This window comes from Notechis scutatus, chromosome 4 (assembly GCF_049901735.1).
Source record: "Notechis scutatus isolate UNSWTSFEM ecotype Mainland chromosome 4, rNotScu1.2, whole genome shotgun sequence".
NCBI classification, from domain to species: Eukaryota; Metazoa; Chordata; class Lepidosauria; order Squamata; family Elapidae; genus Notechis; species Notechis scutatus.
The window spans coordinates 128,376,179-128,396,165 of NC_142012.1; the positions used below are offsets into that span (position 1 = coordinate 128,376,179).

Sequence of the window (19,987 nt, forward strand, 5' to 3'; positions counted from 1 at the left end):
ACTGGGGTTTTGTACTTCTTCCATTTGGGAGAATATGAGAGAAAAGAGAAAAGAGAGAAAAGAAACTCTAAAGGTAACTCACAAAATATAAAGTTCAGAGAAACAGATCCAACTTTCATTTTTTTAAAAAATAAATCTGTCATTACTAACAGAGAAAGTTTTTCCTCCCACCCATTCCATCTGCAGAGTTCTTAACTAGAACAAAAGCAACAATATTTAGAGTAGGTAGCAGAAATGCAATGATGAAAAAGATGCCATTTGCAACGCAGAGACCACTAATATTGGACCTAGCTATTATGTAAGTGAAATTGAGATGCATAACATAATATCAAAGAACATCACATGCTATTTCTTAAATCATCAGTATAACAGTAAAACTTGCTGTCTATATGCTACCTTTCATTAGGACTATCAAATTTGGGCTGGAAAATCCAGACCACCACTAATGGCAGCAAAGCCTTTAGGGTTTTCTCTCTCTCTTTGCTGCCATTTCAAGGTCATCTGGATATTTTTAATCCAGATCTGGTAATCCTACTTTCATAAAAGCTCCAAATACACCAAATGTCTTACTAGAAAAGGCTTAGCCTTTTCAAGGAAGGCTTTTATTGCCTTTATAATGCAAAGGACCAATGTACAATGAAATGGCTCAGTTATCTGATGAAAAATGACTGTGATTGGTTGTGAAATTTCATTCATTACATAATGCAATTATAAAAAAAAATGTTTGATATTGTTTCAATTTCTGACACTGATATCACACATTTCGGCTGTGCTGATTATGTTTTACCCTGGGCAGAGAAATGAAACGTTTGCCTTTTCCCCTTTATGTTGTGCTACAGACACAGACACATGCAAGTTGTGCTGTCTTAAACTCTTGCAGGTTCCCAGAAGGAGTCTCTAAACCCTCTTCCACTCCCTTTAATTCCTTCAGGTTGGAACTTTCTAAAATGGAATATCCTCACAATCACTACTCTTTTTTATCTGAATGGAAAGGCTTATTAGAAAGCAGGAAATTGAAACACACAAGTCTTCTAAAACAGGGGTCCTCAACCACCGGGCCGCGGACCGGTACCGGGCCGTGGAGCACTCTCTACCGGGCCGCAAAGAATTTTTTTTAAAAAAAATGGCGGCTTTCTTCACCTTCGGTGAATGCTGCTGGGATCGGGGATCAAGGACACAAATGAAAGAAGGGGAGGGAGGAAGCAACCGAAGCCTGTCCTTCTCTCTGGGTCAGCTCTCTCAGTCGCTCTCTCGCTCCTCCACCAGCACAGGAAGAAACTGCTTCAAAAGAAGGGGGGGGGCTTTTCCTGTCGCCGCAGCTTCCCTGAAGCGCCCGTTTCTCCCCCACCCCCACCCCGTCCGCCCGCCCGCCCGCAGTGCTCCGTTCTGCCTGCCTGCCTGCCTGCCTTCGTTAATGGTTGAATCGGAACAGCTTCGGCTGAGTAAAAGAGGCGAATAGTTATTATTCTCAGCCGAAGCTGCTCCCAAACAACCAGAAACTAAGGCAGGCAGGCAGGCAGGCAGGCAGAACGGGACACTGTGGATTGAAGCGCGCGCGCGCGGGCGGGGTGGGAGTGGGGGTGAAACGGGCGCTTCGGAATAGCTGCGGCGACAGGAAAAGCCCCCGCTTCTTTGAAGCAGTTTCTTCCTTGGATGGTGGAGCAGCGAGAGAGCGAAGCCTCCTTTTCTTCTCCCCCCGGTCCTTGCAAAAATTTTCTGCTTGAAACTGGCCCCTGGTACAAAAAAGGTTGGGGACCACTGTTCTAAAAGGATTGTTTTCCTTTACAAAATACCTACTGCAGGATGCCGATTGTTCCTTTTATTTACATTTCAATACTGATTCTTACTTGACCTTGACTGAAAAATATTTTCCTTTTATATATATTTTGATATCAATTCGGTTTACTTTTATTTATTGATTGAAAGCTTTTATGTAGCCACCCAGCTTATAACAAAACACTGGACGGCTCCCAATCAAAAATTGAAACAACATAAAAAGCATATTAAAAGTATTAAAAATTAAACACATTGAAAACAAAAACCTGTTGCCAAATCAAGCTTCCAATATGTAGTCACCCAATCTTATCTCAATGCCTGGGGAAAAAGTTAGGTCTTTAGCGCTCTGAGAAGGCAAGGAGGGTAGGGGACCACGGAAGCTCAGGAGGTAGAATAGCTGAGGGGCTTCTGTGGAAAAGGAGGCATGCTTCTTGACTCCCATAACGTGCCAACATTTAAGGAGAGGGACTAAGAGCCTGCTTACCCTATCTAACCTATAGGACAGGAAGATGTTCTTAGGGAAAAGCAGTTCTTGTAGATAACTTGGCCCTGTGCCATATAGGGCTTTTAAAGTGATGACCAGCATCTTGGATTGTACCAAGAAAGAAACTGGAAGCCAGTACAGCTCACACAGCAGAAGTATTATATGGTTAAATCCAGGAGCACCCACCACTGTGAATGTTGTATTCTGAACCAGTCAAAGTTTCCATTTGGTCTTCAAGAGCAGCCCCACATACAGTGCATTGCAGTAAACCAAATGGTTGGTAGTCAGTGCATAGATGACCTTGAGCAAACCCTAGCCATTCTGTCTTGCCAGGATTGGATCAAAGTCAGTTCTCTCCATCCGGATTCCAGACCCTTTCCCTCTCCAGTGTTTGGTCAGCACTGCTACATACTTTGTCCTTTACCATTTGGAACATATTTTCCCAATCCACAGTCTTCTAGAAGTGATTATCTGCTAATTACAGTTAAATACATGTGAATGGCACCAGATTGGAGAAAGTTACAACAACATAAATTAACAAAAGAGTCTAGATGATAGCAGAAGTGTACATGAAAAACAACAACAAAGAGCACAAGGCTTATTTTGGCTTTCCACAGGATGATTCCTCAAATACATACTTCTGCGCTTCAGAAAAACACAAGTTACTTCAAATGAACTGTCAACTTTTCTCCATCCTCTTTGACTGGGCTGTTTGTTTGTGTTTTTACTTGTATTTTAAACACTTCCAAGAAGGCATGAAAATAGTTGAAGTTTTAAAATATTTTTTTCAGTCTAAATGCAAAGTTTTGAGAATTGAGTCTTCTCAAAGGGTTCACAAGAACAATGCAATTCAATAAATATCAATATCCTACTTTGACACAGCAGCAAACTGTGTGCACATGAGTGAATTAAATACTGTTGTTACTAATTATAATATTTGTAGCTCATGGTTGAAATGAGGAGTCCTTAGTGCTCTCTGAGCTTGATTGTTTTCTTATGAATGTTTCACTACCCAAACTAGGTAACATCATCACTGTTAGCAAGTAAACAACCAAGCTCAGAGGGCATCAAGGACCCCTCAATGTTGTTACTGTCTTTCAAGTAAATCTTGACTCCTGGCAATTACACAGCTAGGGCCACATGAGTTGTATTTTTTTGAGGAGGGGGGGCAATATTTTTGGAAATGGCTTGCCACTATCTTCCTCTAAGATAGTTTTCAGTTCCTCAGTCTAGAATGAAGAAAGTATGACTGGCCCAGTCATCCTATAGGCTTTCATGCTAACGTGAGAACTAGAATTCAGGTTCCCCAATGGTAATCCAGTACTGATCACTACATAGGATTTTTATTACAAATGATTTTTCTGTATGCAAAAGAAACAATTTATCTGTTTTTCATTAAAACAAAACCATAAGATTCTAACTGTGTGTGGAAAACCATCTGATTATTCTATACAGGTGGGTGATAAGTCCAGTGCTTTACAATCCAAGCAAATAGCAACTTTACAAGAGATTCATCCAACAGCAATGATAGGAAACGCTATTTGTAATTGCAGGTACAAATTGCTTTGTCTTTGATCCCTATGCCAATGCCCTTAGGTTAACATTCTTATGTTCTCTGTGTATAGCATGTAACCAAGCATCCCTTGGCTGGTCAAGCATGTTAAGACTGAGGTTTATGAATGGATCAAATTCTAGATAACTAACCAACTTGTCACATTGAGCTATATCTTGTTATATTGTTAAGTGTGATCTCAAAAGAGTAAGCAAATAGAAAGCAATATTAAAAAGCATTCTGCTTATACAGTTGTTATAATGACTACCCTAGATCCACTTCTGGTAAACCAATAAACATTTTTAATGAAGTGCAGAAGGAAAGAAGGAATATAGAGACACCTACCTACCCATTGTTATCTATAAAACATTTAACCCATCATATCTAAGATCACAGGAGTAGGTTACTCTAAAAGATTTACCAAAATTTTGAATGTGAATGAAACATTTTTTTGTTTCTTTTGCCCAAACAAACTTTTCTTATCCTCTGCATGAATCTCAGAAGCCAACTGAATCCAAAAAGAACGGGAGGCGGGGGGGAATAACTTATTGGCCCAGGCCAATAAGGTCACATACTAGTGACTCTAATCAACTATATTAGATTAGGCTTAAATGGTTGCAGCATCAGCCACAGAACCAAAACAAAAATTAATGTAAAGATAATTCCAGAATTCCCTAAATTCCAATCATAAAATAAATTAATCCAATGTAGCCTTTATTTTTATATAGGAATTAGTTTAATGATTTACTTTTATCTCATTCAAGACTCCTTCAAAGAATTGTGTGATCAGACTTTACTGGAGCTAAGACTGCCAAAGACATGGTCAGCTGTTTTTCAGAGATATTGAAAATTAACTCTGAACTCTGCTCTGCTGCTTGTTCTGCTTACAACTGCCTACCTGCTGCTTTTATTTTTTTACTTTGTTACAAGGAAGTTCACGCTCATGTGGATAGGTTGCAAGTTTCACATTCTGCTTTCTTTGCATTTCTGCATTGGTTCTGAAATTGGTTGGCTATATGGCATCAATAATGGAGCTGACTATTAGAACAAAGCATCAGTGGGATTCAATTTTTTTTTACTACATGTTCTGTGGGCGTGGCTTGGTGGGCGTGGCATGGGAAAGATACTGTAAAATCTCCATTCAGAGGTGGTATTTGCCGGTTTCCAAACTACTCAAAATTTCCACTACTGGTTCTCCAGAACTGGTCAGAATCTGCTGAATACCACCTCTGGAACAAAGGTTATCATGTTGTCCTTTACTTGATCCTAAGGAAATTCAATCAAATCTCACAACTTTCCTGACTATACCCAGCCCTTTTTCTCTTCCACTGTCAAGAATGTAATAGAAAACTTGAACAATTTTCAGGACACAGTGAAGGCTTAGATGTGGATGAATAACTTGTAACTCAACTCAGGCAGATGAATCATTGCAGGCAAGACTGAATAAATAGCCTGTTCTAGATGCAGTGACACACTTGGATCTAGGATGAAAATCTAACAGTTTTCTGAAACCAGCAATGTTCCAGTCAGATACTGTGACTAGGAGTCCATTTATGTAATGTTGATTGCTGCCCTACTTGCATTTCTTTCTAATGAAGGTAGTTCTTACTTCTATGGTCAAGATAATTGAAATATTACCTTCTTTTACTCAATCTTGAATTGAAGATAAGGGTATACAGTTTTTTTTTACAAGGCAAAGATCGTATTTGATTTTCGACTGCTGTGTCAGGAAAAGCTGCATAATCAGGGCAAAGAAGTGGCAGAGACTGAGATAAAAAGATTAAATTAAAATTTTATTTAAATCACAGTTAATGATTATTCTCAAAACTTACTTTTCCCTTTTGTTACATTGCAAATTATTGATTATTCCCAAAACTTACTTTCCCCTTTTGTTACATTGCAAATTATAAACCAACAGCAACCTCTAGAGTAGCTCTTGAGTGGCATTCTAGGTTTCGTACAAACTATTTTATATAAAATAAATATATAAAATAATGAAATTAGAGAATGGCAATGGAAGTGAATTTGGAAGATACTTGCCACTTTCTTATCTCAAGAATCTGCTGCAAACCTCACTGGAATAGACAGAATTGCTGATATAATTCATAGTCAAAACATCCATTGAAAAGGCAGCACATGTTTTATACCATATAAATAAAAGATATTGCAACCTATGGTTACAAATCTGTCCTTGACTGGTTTGCGTTAGGAGATTTCCTCTGAAGTAGGTTGCTGTTTCCAGCTCCATAGTTGGTTGTCCTTAACACTAGAACATTTCCATGTAATGTGGAAAAAATGTCAACAACAGAGATTAGGAGGTGTGTCATACAAAAGGAAAAGGAAAAAAGGGAACTTCATCTAGCAGTAATTCTGATTGTCCTAACTTCTGGAAACATCATGTATTCCCCTGGTAAAAAAAGGCAATTGGTATTTCAAAGATTTTCTCCATCTCCATGCCCATTTTCTACTTACCATAGTACCCTATAGAAAGGAGCTTTGAAGAAAGAGTTACCAAGGGAGGCAATAATTACTAAAGAAAATGGCTCAGCTGGATTCTTCTCAATTTCTTCCTCTCACTAGATTCTTCCAATCTTAGAAGTTTGTTCACTGATTTTAAAATAATCAATGTGTTTTATTTCCAATTTTGATAAACTTTGATTATACTCAGTTTAGTGCTCTTTGGGTCGAATGGACAAAATTGTAGTTTGGATATCAGCCCAAATATTTGGACATGATGTTGCTTCTAAAGCAGTGGTCGCCAACAAGTGGGCTGAGGACCACTGGTGGTCTGTGAGAAAATTTTGGTGGTCCACAGAAAAATGGTACTCTCAAAGCACCCCCCCAACAATTAATCCAGGATGCGTGGAAACACAAGGCTGTGCCGCCCACATGGCTCGTGGGAACACAAGGCTTGCGTCACTTACATTGCGAACAACATGAGGTAGTGAAGGGAGGGAGGAAAGGGTGGAGTGGGGGAATTTGTCCTACTTGCCCCATGCACCTTGCCTGGCCACTGGGCTACTTCTTTTCGCTTCTGCTTTTGGCTGCACGCAAGGAAAGTAGCAGAAGTCTTTTTTCTGTCCCCAAACTCCGCCAAAATTAATCTTTGGGACCCTGAAAGGCATCCTGCTCCAAGAGACTATGCTGGCATGACAAGTCTCACAAAGACTCATTTCTGGCGGAATTTGGGGGAGAGAAAGAAAGATTTCTGCTCCTTCTGCTGCTTTCCTTGCATGAAGCCAAAAGTGTATCTCTCTCTCTCTCCCTGTGAGAACGGAGCTGGAGACGGTATCCTGCGATCCCAAATAAAGAATGATTGATCGGTAGGAAAATGGGGTGGGGAATTTTCCAGCAGACTTTTTGGGGGATTTTCCCAGGGTCTCTGGTCTGCGGGATATAAAATTATGAGTTTGGTGGCCCCTGAAATCCAAAAGGTTGGTAACCCCTGTTCTAAAGCACCCAGATAACTGATGTAAATTATATCAGTAGCATAATTGCACTACATGTTGAAAATTTAGACATACTTTATCAGTATGTATCTGTCTATCTATCTAGCATCTCTATCTCTCTATCTCTCTATCATCTATCTATCTATCTATCTATCTATCATCTATCTATCTATCTATCTATCTATCTATCTATCTATCTATCATCTATCTAATCTTCTTTATAAAAGTAATATGAATTACAGACATTTAGCTTCAAAAGATATCTCTTACCCAGTTAATCTACAAAACTGAGATTTTACATTGTTTAAAAAGCTTGTGCTATATAGAATTGTGGCTTCTTATCCCAAAAGAATAAATAAAAACGATTAAGCTGCTATAATTCATAGGAAGTATTTTGAAGTACTTTAAATACCAGCTAATTGATGTAAATTATATCAGTAGCATAACTGCACTACATATTGAAAATTTAGACATATTTTATCAGTATTTGTCTGTCTGTCTATCTCGCATCTCTCTCTCTCTCTAACCTTCTTTATAAAAATAATATGAATTACAGACGTTTAGCTTCAAAAGATACCTCTTACCCAGTTAATCTACAAAACTGAGATTTTACATTGTTTAAAAAGCTTGTGCTGTATAGAAGTTTGGCTTCTTATCCCGAAAGAATAAATAAAAAAGATTAAACTGCTATAATTCATAGGAAGTACTTTGAAGACAAAATCTGTTGTAACTTTTCATTCTACATTTGACAGATTGTTTCATTATAACTGAGAAGAAAGATTACATTGTAGAAAACAAGAACAAAGTAAAGGTTATGTAAAGGCGACAGATGTTGTGGAATAAAACACACACATACGTTATGTACACCCATCAAATTTCATTTTTCTAAGACTCATCTGAGAGAGAGACAAGATCCAGGAATGATAGTTTGTTACAACTAAACTGATTCTGCCATTACTGTAGATCATACTTCTTTCAGCTCTCTATGTTACACTGTTGATTTAAACTATAGTAGCACTGATGTGATTGAAAATATAAAAATAGAAACATATAAAGGGGATTTGGTTGTTTTTAACATACACTAAAAGTTTTGAATTAAAATTTTAGAATGAAACATCTTATCATTAAGCATCATTGATCAATCAAACGAATAACCAATATTTCAACTGAGTATGCAGCCTTATTTTCAATATTCCTTGGCCCACATGAATTTTTGTCATAACAAGCACAGTATTTTAATGACTGCAAGCAAAAAATCAATAATACTTTCTGAATTTATATTTTCCTTTTTGTCAAGGACATTACAGCATACAACAATGTCACACATATTCTTCACTATATATTCAGTATAGATTCTATCCCTTGAAGGACTAAAGCTATTGAACTAGAAACAATAATATATACAGTATATATACAGTATATACAATATATATAAAACATAAATGACCCTGATATATTTATGAGGGAAAAAACCATTAGTCAATATAGCTAATGAACTACAAATCCAGTTTTAGTGTGCATATAATCAACTTTAACAAGTAACCATCAGCCTAACTTTTAAAGATATTCAGGCAGGAATAGTTCTCATCTAGGCCCCCTAAATAATGTGATAGATCAAATGCAGTTAATGGGAAATGAAAACTTTTACATTGACATATCCCAGTTGTCCAGTGAGGAAACCTGCTTCAAGAAAATCTCATTGAATCAAGAATTTGAGGTTTTCTAGTTTGGTAATGAAATAGTTCAAAGAAAACAACCAAGATCAGGGGACACCAAATATCCCACAATATTTATATTTCAGAAATTAGCAAAACCCATACATCTCTGTACATTAAGCCATTTTCCAATTCTGGACCTCCCCCAAAATGCCTTTACTGATTATTCTCTCAAATACTATAATTCCTAACATAGAAGCAAACGATACAATTTTGTATTTCATGTTCAAGGTACTCTGCCTGAATATTCTCTGCAGCCCTACTATATTAGAGCTGCATTATTAAGCTGACTTTGGGGAGATGATGAATGATTAAAATGCAATGCAGTGATATGCAATCTGGGGTTGCAAAATTCCAAATGAAGACTAATGACAAAAAAAGGAGTCATCCCCATCTTTTTGCTATTTATCACCTAGTCCTCGCCTAGATTTTTGCAGCCCAGTTCTGGAAGCATTAAAAATGTAATAGTGGGATAGGGAAATTTGGGCTCGTCATGGAGGAAATTCCCTTCTGCGAATGTGCTGCTTGCGTCAAACAAGCACGGTCGTCACAGATTCGAGGACGCTCTGGCCACGGAGCCTAATAGTCCAAAGGGGAATCTCTTAGCCCGCCAGGTCTGAACGAGGCACCGCTAACCTCCGCCTCACCCAAGATGACGGCAGATGCTTCCGCCAACCTCCGGGGCGCCCTTATGCGGACGCCTAGTAAAACCAGGCTTTGGAAGGGAGGCGGAGCAGGAACTCCCTGGTGAAGGAGATTTCTGCAACAGGCCCTCAAGGGCGGACTTTGCTTAGGGTTTTCGACTCTGAACCTCCATAGGGCAGAGGCTCTTACTGCCCAAGCCTAGTTAGCATGTTCGCTTGTGCTCAGTGCTAACCGTGCTCATCTGCACGTTGCATCTGGCAACACGTGACTCGCACAGAGTTAGGGCTTTTGAGCCGGCTTGACAGAAGGAGACCGGTGCGACTGACCTTGTGCGTCGCCGCCGCTGGTGAGCACAGCCAACGCTACACCGGCGCCCGCCATGCGTAGCTTCTCTAAGTCCAGCCCCGTTGAGCTGAGATCGGTTCCCGCCATTTTTCCAAGCCTTATCCGAGGTGCAAAAAAAATAAAGATAAATCTAAAGATAAATCACGAGCAGCACCAGCGTTCCAGGAATCACGGCTTCGAGAAGCTCCGCCTCTCGGTTTGGTCTTGGCCGATGACTTCGTCCCGGGGGAGGGGCTACCTGGCCAGCGCAGGCGCAGTGGTGGAAATGTAATCTGTCAGTTTGTTTGCACCAGGTGTTTTGTTCTGAGCTGCAACTGGTGAAATTGGTTGGTGGTAGTGATCAGCAGGCTCCTTCTGGGATTTGCTCCCTAAATGGAATAATGTAGGTGTGATGGAGAAGACATGGAATCTCAGGTTCTTCCAAGAATGGCCCTCAAATGCTTGCTATTGTACACCCCTCTTAAGTTGCTTTCAAATTCTCTTAACATTACCCAATACATTTTTTGTCCTACTCTAATACATTCATATCATATACACAAGTGAGTTTGCTGTTTGTTGTGCCAGGGTTGTTTATTGTGGTGTTTATTGTGATCTAGGTTGATACGCTCTACAATGCTAGATCTGCTTTTGACTACTACCCAGAATTTAATAAATATATAGTTGAACTGATAAGGAACAATGACCTTAATGCAATAAAATTCAATAGTCAAAGAAGTGATAACCCACATACCAAATCCCTCACAGTTATATTTGACTTTGAGAAAAAGGACTTCTCAAAATGGAAAAGACTAGTGAAAAAGAAAATCAAAAGAGCAAACTCACTCCTGGAAGATTTGGCAGTTTTTTTACAACCACAATAGTAGAGTTTCAGACACAATATATTCCTGAAATTAAGAAAATGGTTGGAAAGTCCCAAAAGTCTATAATATTGTAAATTTCCCAATAAACTTAAAAGTAATATAATAAAAGAGAAGGTCTTCTTGTGAGCGACTGGCTAAAGAATAGAAATTAAATTGATGTTTCTCAATGCAATTAGGGGTTACCCTGGGTTTCTGTCCTGGTAGTGATGCTTTTTAGCATATTTACAAGTGATCAGGCATGAAAGTTGAATAGTCACATTTGAATAGTCACATTTGCTAAATTGTGACATTGTTCAGAATAGTAAGTGGTAAGGGCCTGCAAAGAGCCTCAAAGAGGTATCTGCACATTAGAAAATAGGCATCAAAATTTATTTATTTTATTTATTTATTTATTTGATTTGCCAATTGTTTACAAGATAATAAGTATAAATGTATACATAGTTGTGAATACATGAAATGGGTACATATAAGAAAAATAAAAGAATAAGAGAAACAATAGGACAGGGACGGTAGGCACGTTGGTGCGCTTTATGCACGCCCCTAATTAGGAAAGGGGTGAGGTCAATAGTAGACAGTCTAAGGTTAAAGTTTTTGGGGTTTGGGGAAGAAACTACAGAGTCGGGTAGAGTATTCCAGACATTGACCACTCTATTGCTGAAGTCGTATTTCCTGCAATCAAGTTTGGTGCGGTTTACTTTGAGTTTGTATCTATTGTGTGCTCTTGTGTTGTTATGGTTGAAGCTGAAGTATTCATTGACAGGTAGGACATTGCAATGTATGATTTTATATACCATGCTTAAGTCAGACCGAAGACGTCGTAATTCAAGGTTTTCAAGTTCAAGAATTTCAAGTCTGGTGGCATAAGGTATTCTACAACGAGTAGAGGAGTGGAGAACTCTTCTTGTGAAATATTTCTGGACTTTCTCAATTGTGCTAATATCAGATACGTAGTGTGGGTTCCAGACTGATGAACTGTATTCGAGTATTGGTCTAGCAATGTTTTGTATGCTCTGGTTAGTAGTGTGATATTACCAGAGAAAAAGCTACGTGAGGATTAGGTTAACAACTCTTAATGCCTTTTGGCTATGTAGTTGCAGTGGGCTCTAGCACTTAGATCATTAGAGGTGAGTATTCCAAGGTCCTTTACAGAGCTTGAGTCATCAACAAGATCTTGACTATTCAGCTTGTATTTTATTTTCTGATTTTTTTTGCCAATATGTAAGACAGAGCATTTATTTGTTGAGATTTGAAGTTGCCATTTGTTTGACCATTCTGATACATAGTCAAGATCTTTTTGTAGGGTAGCAGTATTGTCTGTGGTATTGAACAGCTTTACATCATCAGCGAAAAGAACGCAATTGCTCTTAATATGATCACAGAGGTCGCTTATGAATGATAAAATGAATGATAATGTGAGCAAGTGAAGCATGGTGGACATTGATGGACACTGATGTCAAAAATCCTAACAAGTGAAGCATGATGGACATTGATGTCAAATATCCTAACTGCTTACACAAACCACTAGGCTCAGAGCTAGCAGTAAGTGATGAGGAAAGAGATTGGAATAAAGATAAGCAGTTCATCAAAGAAGATGTTGACAGTGTGAAATTTTTGGAAATTGCCTGTTAACCATTTAAAGTTATTTAGAATGACGAGACCTTCGATGACCTTCAGAGTCTGAAAAAGTATTCATTAACCTTGTCTACAAAAAAAAAAAAAAACAAACCAATGAAAATTGCTTATGCTGAATCTTTTCTGTTTTGGCTCTTTTCCTTCATTATCTTGAAGGACTCACAATAAGGAAAAACATGTGAGTCAGTCTTGTGCAAACACAATGAAGACAGAATTAGAATCTGATTTACTTTGGGGAAAACTATGCAGTCCTTGTCCTTGGGGTTTATGCCCTCTTCACAATATCTACTGCTACATTTTCCACTTCTGAGCATTTTCCACTTCTGCTAAAGCTCTCCAGCAACACCCTCAGTTCCTTGGTAAACCAAAATAGTGCTTGAAATCCACTGGAGGGAAGAGTGTATTTAGAAATGATAATCAATATTAGGCTATTTCTGTATGCTACAAAACAGTCAGCTTCAATAGTATTTTTGACTTTTGATTGGTATTTAGCCCAGTGGTGGGATTCAGTCAGTTCGCACCACTTCAGGAGAACTGGTTGTTAAGTTTCTGAGCAGTTTGGTGAACTTCTTGTTGGAAGAAATCATTAGGGCAGAGAAGTGGTTGTTAAATTATTTCAATCCCACCACTGGTTTACCCTACACACTTAGGTCACCTGGTTTTAAAGACAGGAGCTCAGTTAGCCCCTGCTCACCTTGCCTCTCAGGATACTAACCATAGTTGCCAGCAAAGCATCAAGGGATAATTGCTTAGACCACAGTCATTAAATTCTCAAGCTCAACACTGCCCAAAAGTTTATTTTCTTAGTCTAAAAAAAATGCTATTCCCGATGGAAGGACAATAAAGTAAAACCAAATATATTGCATATATATAGTACACAATAAGTAGAAGTTAGCACATTCCTTATGCTGATATCAGACTTCTAAAAATCTTTGACAATATAAATACATTCCTCAAGCTCCCATCATGATAGCCTCTTGTTTTTTTAAAATCATCTTTCCTAAATTATGGCCTTCTTGCCTAAACATTATTTCACTCCTTCCTCATAACTGCATCCTTGACCTTACCAACTTACTTTTATCAAAACAACTCACACCGGCTAACTACCAGGATCAAGCATAACATCATCATGGCAGCTTTCATACTCTCTTATTCCATACGACCCTTACACTACAGCCACATACCTCACCATCCTCCAAGGTAGCCTACTGCTTTATACAGTAATTTATCCACAGAAACGGGAGAAATATTTTTCCTCTACTCTTATCCAGGAATTTATGATAAATGCCAAATCAATGTTTTGTCCAGGATTAAATCTTGGATAGATCCTTTGTCAGAAACTGATTTAGCATTAAAGAAGTTGGATCTTTAAACTAAAGGGTTTTCCATCACTGACATGCCATTAATAAGATTGTAGTCTGAAAGGAAGAGAGGTTAGCTACTGATCTTCCCTCCACTCCTTGTAATAGCTAGATTGCAGTTGCTCATCATATATCTCCCTGCAAATTATTACCTCAAAACCTGTGACCTGTTCTCTCTCTCCCCGATTGTCTTGTAACAGCATACCATAATTAAATAAGATCAGTAATATGTGGCAGTTCCGTCCCTGTTAGAGTCCTATCTCTTCCCAAATATTTGTACATGAAGAGAACCTGGTAGCAAAAGCAGCCTTAGAACAATAAAAATAGGTAAGTTACTGACTGCAGCAGGATTGTTTAGTCTCCTTGTCTTTGTACATGCAAATGGTGCCAATGCATGTACACAAGGGATGGGATTTTCATCCACTATCTTGCCTGTTTTTTGCAATTCCCCTCTCCAGATATGGCTGCTGCTACTGAGTGAGCAACCTCAAGGACAGTTGATCCTTTTACAACCAGGAAGCAGATGATTCAGACTTTATACCAAAGTCTTATAAAGAAGCTGGCAGGCCAATTGGTATCTTTGTGGCTCTTCTAAGAGTTGATGGTAGAAGTATTTTTCATATGTAATAATTGTATAAAAGAAGGAATTGAGGAAGGTAATGCTGTTGTAAAAAGGAGTGAAAAATATTTATATGGATAGGTCAAAAGAGGCTAACATTAGTGGAAAATGACTGTACTCATGTGATATATAAACCACATCCACCTATGAGTGGAAGGTCAAGAAGATTGTTGATTGTGTTACTACCACTCATGTTTAATTCTGCTGCCTTTTGTTTTCTCATTTGTTGCTGTTTACATGGACCTTAATTACTTAGCTGGCCCCAGTTTTTCTGCTTTCTTCATTCAGCCATTTTCAGAGTAACAGCCAGAAATTTCATTAAGGATAAAAAAAAACTGGATTAGAGTACAAGAGATGTTTATTTTATTTTATTTTTTCAGAAAAGAAAGTACAATGTTGTAATGCTCAGCTAATTCTTTATATAATCTTTCTTAGACATCTTGACTATACAGTGAATAGACATCATGATGACTGTTGTCAGCATTTTTGTCATTTCATTGTTCTCTGGGACTCTCCTATCTGACCTATATTTACTCAATAATCTCACTTACCAAAAACATAATGATCTTGTGAATGGTCAAGGTGATTCCATTAAATCCAATCCCAATCAATAAACGTGACTCTTGAACTATCAACATGCATGTTTTAAGATAATGCCATTTTCAGGTTATACTCAGAGAATATGCCCTTGGTTAGCTTAACTATTAATGATTTAAGTGAGATTTGTGACTGGATTCACAGTTGGTTTATACAAAATGTTAGGCTAAAATAATGTGAATGCAGGCACCAAGAAAAGACAGTTGAAAGTTAATGTTGTAGAGATGTGCATTTCATAAGTGCATAGCAATTTAACTCATGAAAAGTCAGGGAGAAGTTGTGTGAGAAGTACATATGTATACAAATAAGTTGATCAAAAACTTTTCAGGCATAAGGGGAGGTGTTTGATCATTGTGTGCTACCTGTTCTAACATACAGTATGCCAGTGAAACATGGACACTAACCTCATAATCAATACATAAGCTATGCGTGGTGCAAACAGCTATGGAAAGATTGCTCAGCATCACAGGACAAGATAGAAAGACCTGCACATGAATAAGAGAACAAACAAAAGTATATGATACCATCAAGAGAGTGAAAAGAATTGAAACGGAAATGGGCCGGTCACATAGCAAAGAAGAACTGATGGCAGCTGGACTAAGGCAGTCATAGAATGGATTTTACTTGATAAAAAGCATCCACAAAAGAGACCTAAAACAAGATGGATCGATGGCATCAGCAAGTATTGCAGGTCCAATTGGCAAAAGAAAGTTCAGGACCATATTGGTTGGAAACATGAGGAAGAGGCCTTCATCCTGCGGTGGATAGACAATAGAATGGTGATGCAAATAAGTAAGAAATCAGCCTGGAACAGAGATGTATAAAACAGTTTGTACTTTGAACTGCAAGTTTCTGGTTGGGACATTGGCAGCAGCCTGATTGTGGTTTGCAGAGGAGAGAAAGAGGACTAGTGCTAAGAAGGTCAGCAGGATGGGAGGGCTGGTGGAAGGATTTCACTGGAAGCTGCAGAGAAAAGAAGGGCAGAAATTCAGAGGCATAGACCAGCCTTGTCTTTTTTCCATGTAAAATTATTTCCGTGGCTTTTGTTTTTGATTGAAATCAGATACAACAAAACATTCCAGAATTTATTTCTGGCAAACTGTGACTCATTCAGAATAGTTCAGTAGAACTTCTGGAATTTGTTTGTTTTACGTATGAAGCAAAAGGTTTTTTATAGTTTTATACAGTTTCCGTCTCTGGATTAATTTGGGCTTGAAGAGGAGGCTCAGAGTCAATAATGCTCATTGCAGGAATTCTGTGGCACCATACATTCTCCTAGGAATTTGGATGGGAGCAGGATTATGTTCTGAGTTCTGAGCTTCTTTCTCTCTTCCAGAATATGCTATTTCTTTCTTTTTTTTCTGTTGAAACTGGATAAATACTGCAAAGAATTGCTAAAACTTCATGCCACTCAGAAGTCGGCTACATATGCATGTTATAAATATGGGATTGTTTGCAGTTTTCTCCATAGACAAAAGCAACTTAAAATTCAAAGCATGTCTAACTTTTGTGAAATGTAACATGATCTGTTTTTCTTCTGCCCATAATCACAATGTTATGGTTTTGGGGTTTGGTGCAATGTTTCATTCCAATTTTCCCACAGCGCAGGACTTTTAAGGCCACAGTTCAGTTTTCTGCAAAGAAGTGAGAGAAAGGGCAGGATGAAGCACCTCTGCTGCTTACAAATAGTCCCATGTGTAAGAGCTATAGCATTTCACTGCATTTGGTAATTCTTGGTGATGTAGTAATCATTCTGTTCCGCACTTAAATATATATCGCCAATGACAACCATGTATTACTTAAGTCTGCTAGTCCATTAATATTATATATACCAGCCAGGTGACTTTAGGCCAGTCACTTTCTCTCAGCCCAACTGACCTCACAGAGTTGTTGTGAGGAAAACAGAAAGAAGGAGTGTTAGATATTTATTTTAAAATGTTATTTATTTATTTATTTGATTTATTTAAAAATAATAAAAGGGGATTAAAAAGAAACAAAAAACAAAAATAATATAAAGAGAACCAGGATAAAATCAAGCTTAAGATATTAGATTTTATTAGGGCGCTCCCATTGTTTTAGACCACAGTTAGCCATGAAAGCTTATAGGATGACTTTGGGACAGTCATGATTTTATTTTATTTTATAAATAAATTTTATTAAATTTACAATTAAAAACATATCGACATTACATACACAAAAGGGAAAAAAACAAAAAAGAACACTCGGTCTTGCGAACCGGAAAGAGAAGAGAAGAAGAGATGTAAAAGAAAGAAAGAAACGGAACTTCCGGTTTGTCGGCCATGAGCGGCAGGGATTTGCGAAGCTGCGCGATCCCTGCCGCGCTAGCCGCTTTTTGGGGCTCCGACCCAGCCGAGTACGGAGCTAGGCTGCCCTGCAGGGGCAGCTGAAGTAGGGGATCCGGAGAAGGGTTTGGGGTGCTGCAGACTCCCTCCCTGGCCGGCAGAACTCCCTTTTCCCAGGACGGTGCAGCGGCGGTCCGTAATGGCCGCCACAAAGAAGCTGGCAGCCGGGTAAGAATGCGCAGGAGGAAGTGGAGAAAGTGATTGAGGAGAAAGTTTTTCTTGGCTCCTAGGACTCTAAGACATATTTAATAAAATTCCTGAAAAGTATGATTCTCTGAATAATACCTGCCAGAAGAGGAAAAAGCGGCTGTTTGAAGGTGCTGAAAGGATAGCTTTCCTCTTTTCCTACGGAATAAATAACTGGATATTAAGAAACCTATTTTTTAGGTGGAAATTGGTTTTAAGCGATGAGTGGGAAGAGAGAGGATTAAGAAGAAAATATTTGTATGCTAAGATTTGTTGGAGCAGATGCCTTAAGGATTTGAAGACTAGAATATATTGTAATAAGATTTTAAACAGATTTGGACTTTCTTTCTCTTTGATTGATATTACCCCAGAAGGAGAAAGTGAGAACTCTGCCTTGGTTTGGACTGATTGATAACTTTGGGACTGTTTTATCTTTTTTATTTTCTTTTGAATATTCTGGTTGTTGTAAGAAGAAAGAAGAAGAAAAGAAAAGAAAAGATTTATAATGGCTCTTTCTGTTGAGGAACTAAGAAAAGAATATGAACAAGCAAAAAAAAATGGTAAAGATGGTGTGGAAGAAGCTTTCCTTTTCTTAGAAATGGCGCTTACTAATTATCAACAAAAATTACAACAGATGAAGACAGCAGAGGAACAAGAAAGAAAGGAAGGAGCCATCTTTAATGAATCTCAGAATTTGATCCAGAAAAAAAGGAAGAGAGAAACAAAAGAAGAGAAGAGAAAAGAAGAAAACTAAAGGATTTAAGGACTTAAGATCCAAAAAACATTTAAGAAAGGGAAAAATAAAGTGCAAAACCAATATGATGATTGTAAACAAAGGGGAAAAGAAATACGACAGAGAAGGGAAGCCGGTAAGGCAGAGGCTAGAAGAAGGGGGTAGAAAGGTTTGTTGGGAAAAGAAAGAAAGGGAAAAGGTGGAGAAAAGCTACAATGTTTTGAAATTAAATGGAAAAAGGAATTTTTATGGATAATGGATAAAGTATAATTTTTTTTTTTAAAAAAAGATTTTGCAAGGTACATAAGATGAGATGGTAGTATTGCAATGGTTTAAGAGTTAATAAGAGATTAAAATGTTAAAATGTTTAAAAATGATTGGCTTTAAAACTTAATAATAGGAGAGGTTTAGAATATTGTTTTAATTAAAGAGTTTAATAAAATTATGGTATTGATGTTATTATAAAATTTTTATTATAGTATTTCTTTTTAATATTTGGATTTATTGTCTAATTATGCATTTAATTGTGTTGGATGTATTAGTTAGATAGAATGTACCAAGCAAAATCTGATTGGGTAGTAGATATTATTTTAAAGATTAATTTGATTAACTTAGGGGGGAGATAGAAAGGCATCATACTCTGATTAATGATTTCAGGAGAAACTGATTTTCTTTTTTTTCATAAGGGATGAGACAAAGGGATGATAAAAAATGGACAAAAGATACAAGTATAATGATTTAAACTAAGATGATTAATTAAGGTAGAATTAAGAAGTGTGAAGTATGTGGAGAAGTTAATATAGAAGGTTTAGAATGGTAAATAAAATAAGTAATGATATGTAAGATGAGCATGAATATAATTGAAGTCCATGAAGAGAGAGATACCTGGGCCCAAGTTACTTTCCAAAAAGATTTTTTTTATGTTTTGTGTGTTGTGTGTATATGTCTTTTTGGGGGAGAATTGGTAAAAACTTGTAGAAATATAGAATGAGAATAATGGTAACTAAGTCAGAAAGAATCAGATGAAATAATAATAATGATATTGAATAAGAGTAAAGAGAAGTAAAGAGAAATTGAATAAGAGGTTTTGGTATATTATATGGAAATGGTTTAAAACAGAATCATAATTTATCTGACTTGTTAAATTTACAATGGAAAAAGGTTTAAACATGTAATGAATAATGATAATTTGTGTGTTTTAAAAAATTAATAAAACTTGTTTTAAAAAAAAAAAAAAGAAAGAAAGAAACAAAGAAAGAGAGAGAGAAAAAAAGAAAGGGATACATTTAAAAACAGACAATATCCTTTATGACAGTCTGCAAGATATCAATAAGATGTGTGTATTCAAATTAAGGTAGGAGAATTGGGACAGTCATGATTTTAACCAAACCCACTTACAAAACTAAGTCATATAGTGTCTTTTTGACTAGGCTCCCATTTTGTGATCCTCTTACTGGAGTTTGTTGTCATGTAGTTTATGGCTTAATGGTTCTTAAACATGGCCTCCTTCACTTTGATCCAGTACCCTAAGCACTACAGGTCATCATCAACTTACAACAGTTCATTTAGTAACCATTCGAAGTTACAAAGGCCCTGAAAAAAGTGACTTATGACCATTTTTCACACTTATGACCATTTAAGCAGAAGCTTTAAAGTTCAGATGCTTGGCA

At 37.5% G+C, this 19,987-nt stretch overlaps 1 protein-coding gene across 1 annotated transcript in view; it reads right to left on the reverse strand.

The window, feature by feature from the left end:
* PFKL (phosphofructokinase, liver type) overlaps nucleotides 1–10,180 on the reverse strand; it is a 41,824-nt gene extending 31,644 nt beyond the window's left edge. Inside the window, exon 1 of the mRNA XM_026690062.2 lies at nucleotides 9,948–10,180. Coding sequence (XP_026545847.1) covers nucleotides 9,948–10,053 — 106 coding nt within the window. The 5' untranslated portion in view covers nucleotides 10,054–10,180. The remainder of the gene's footprint in view (nucleotides 1–9,947) is intronic.
* Nucleotides 10,181–19,987: the final 9,807 nt, after the last annotated feature.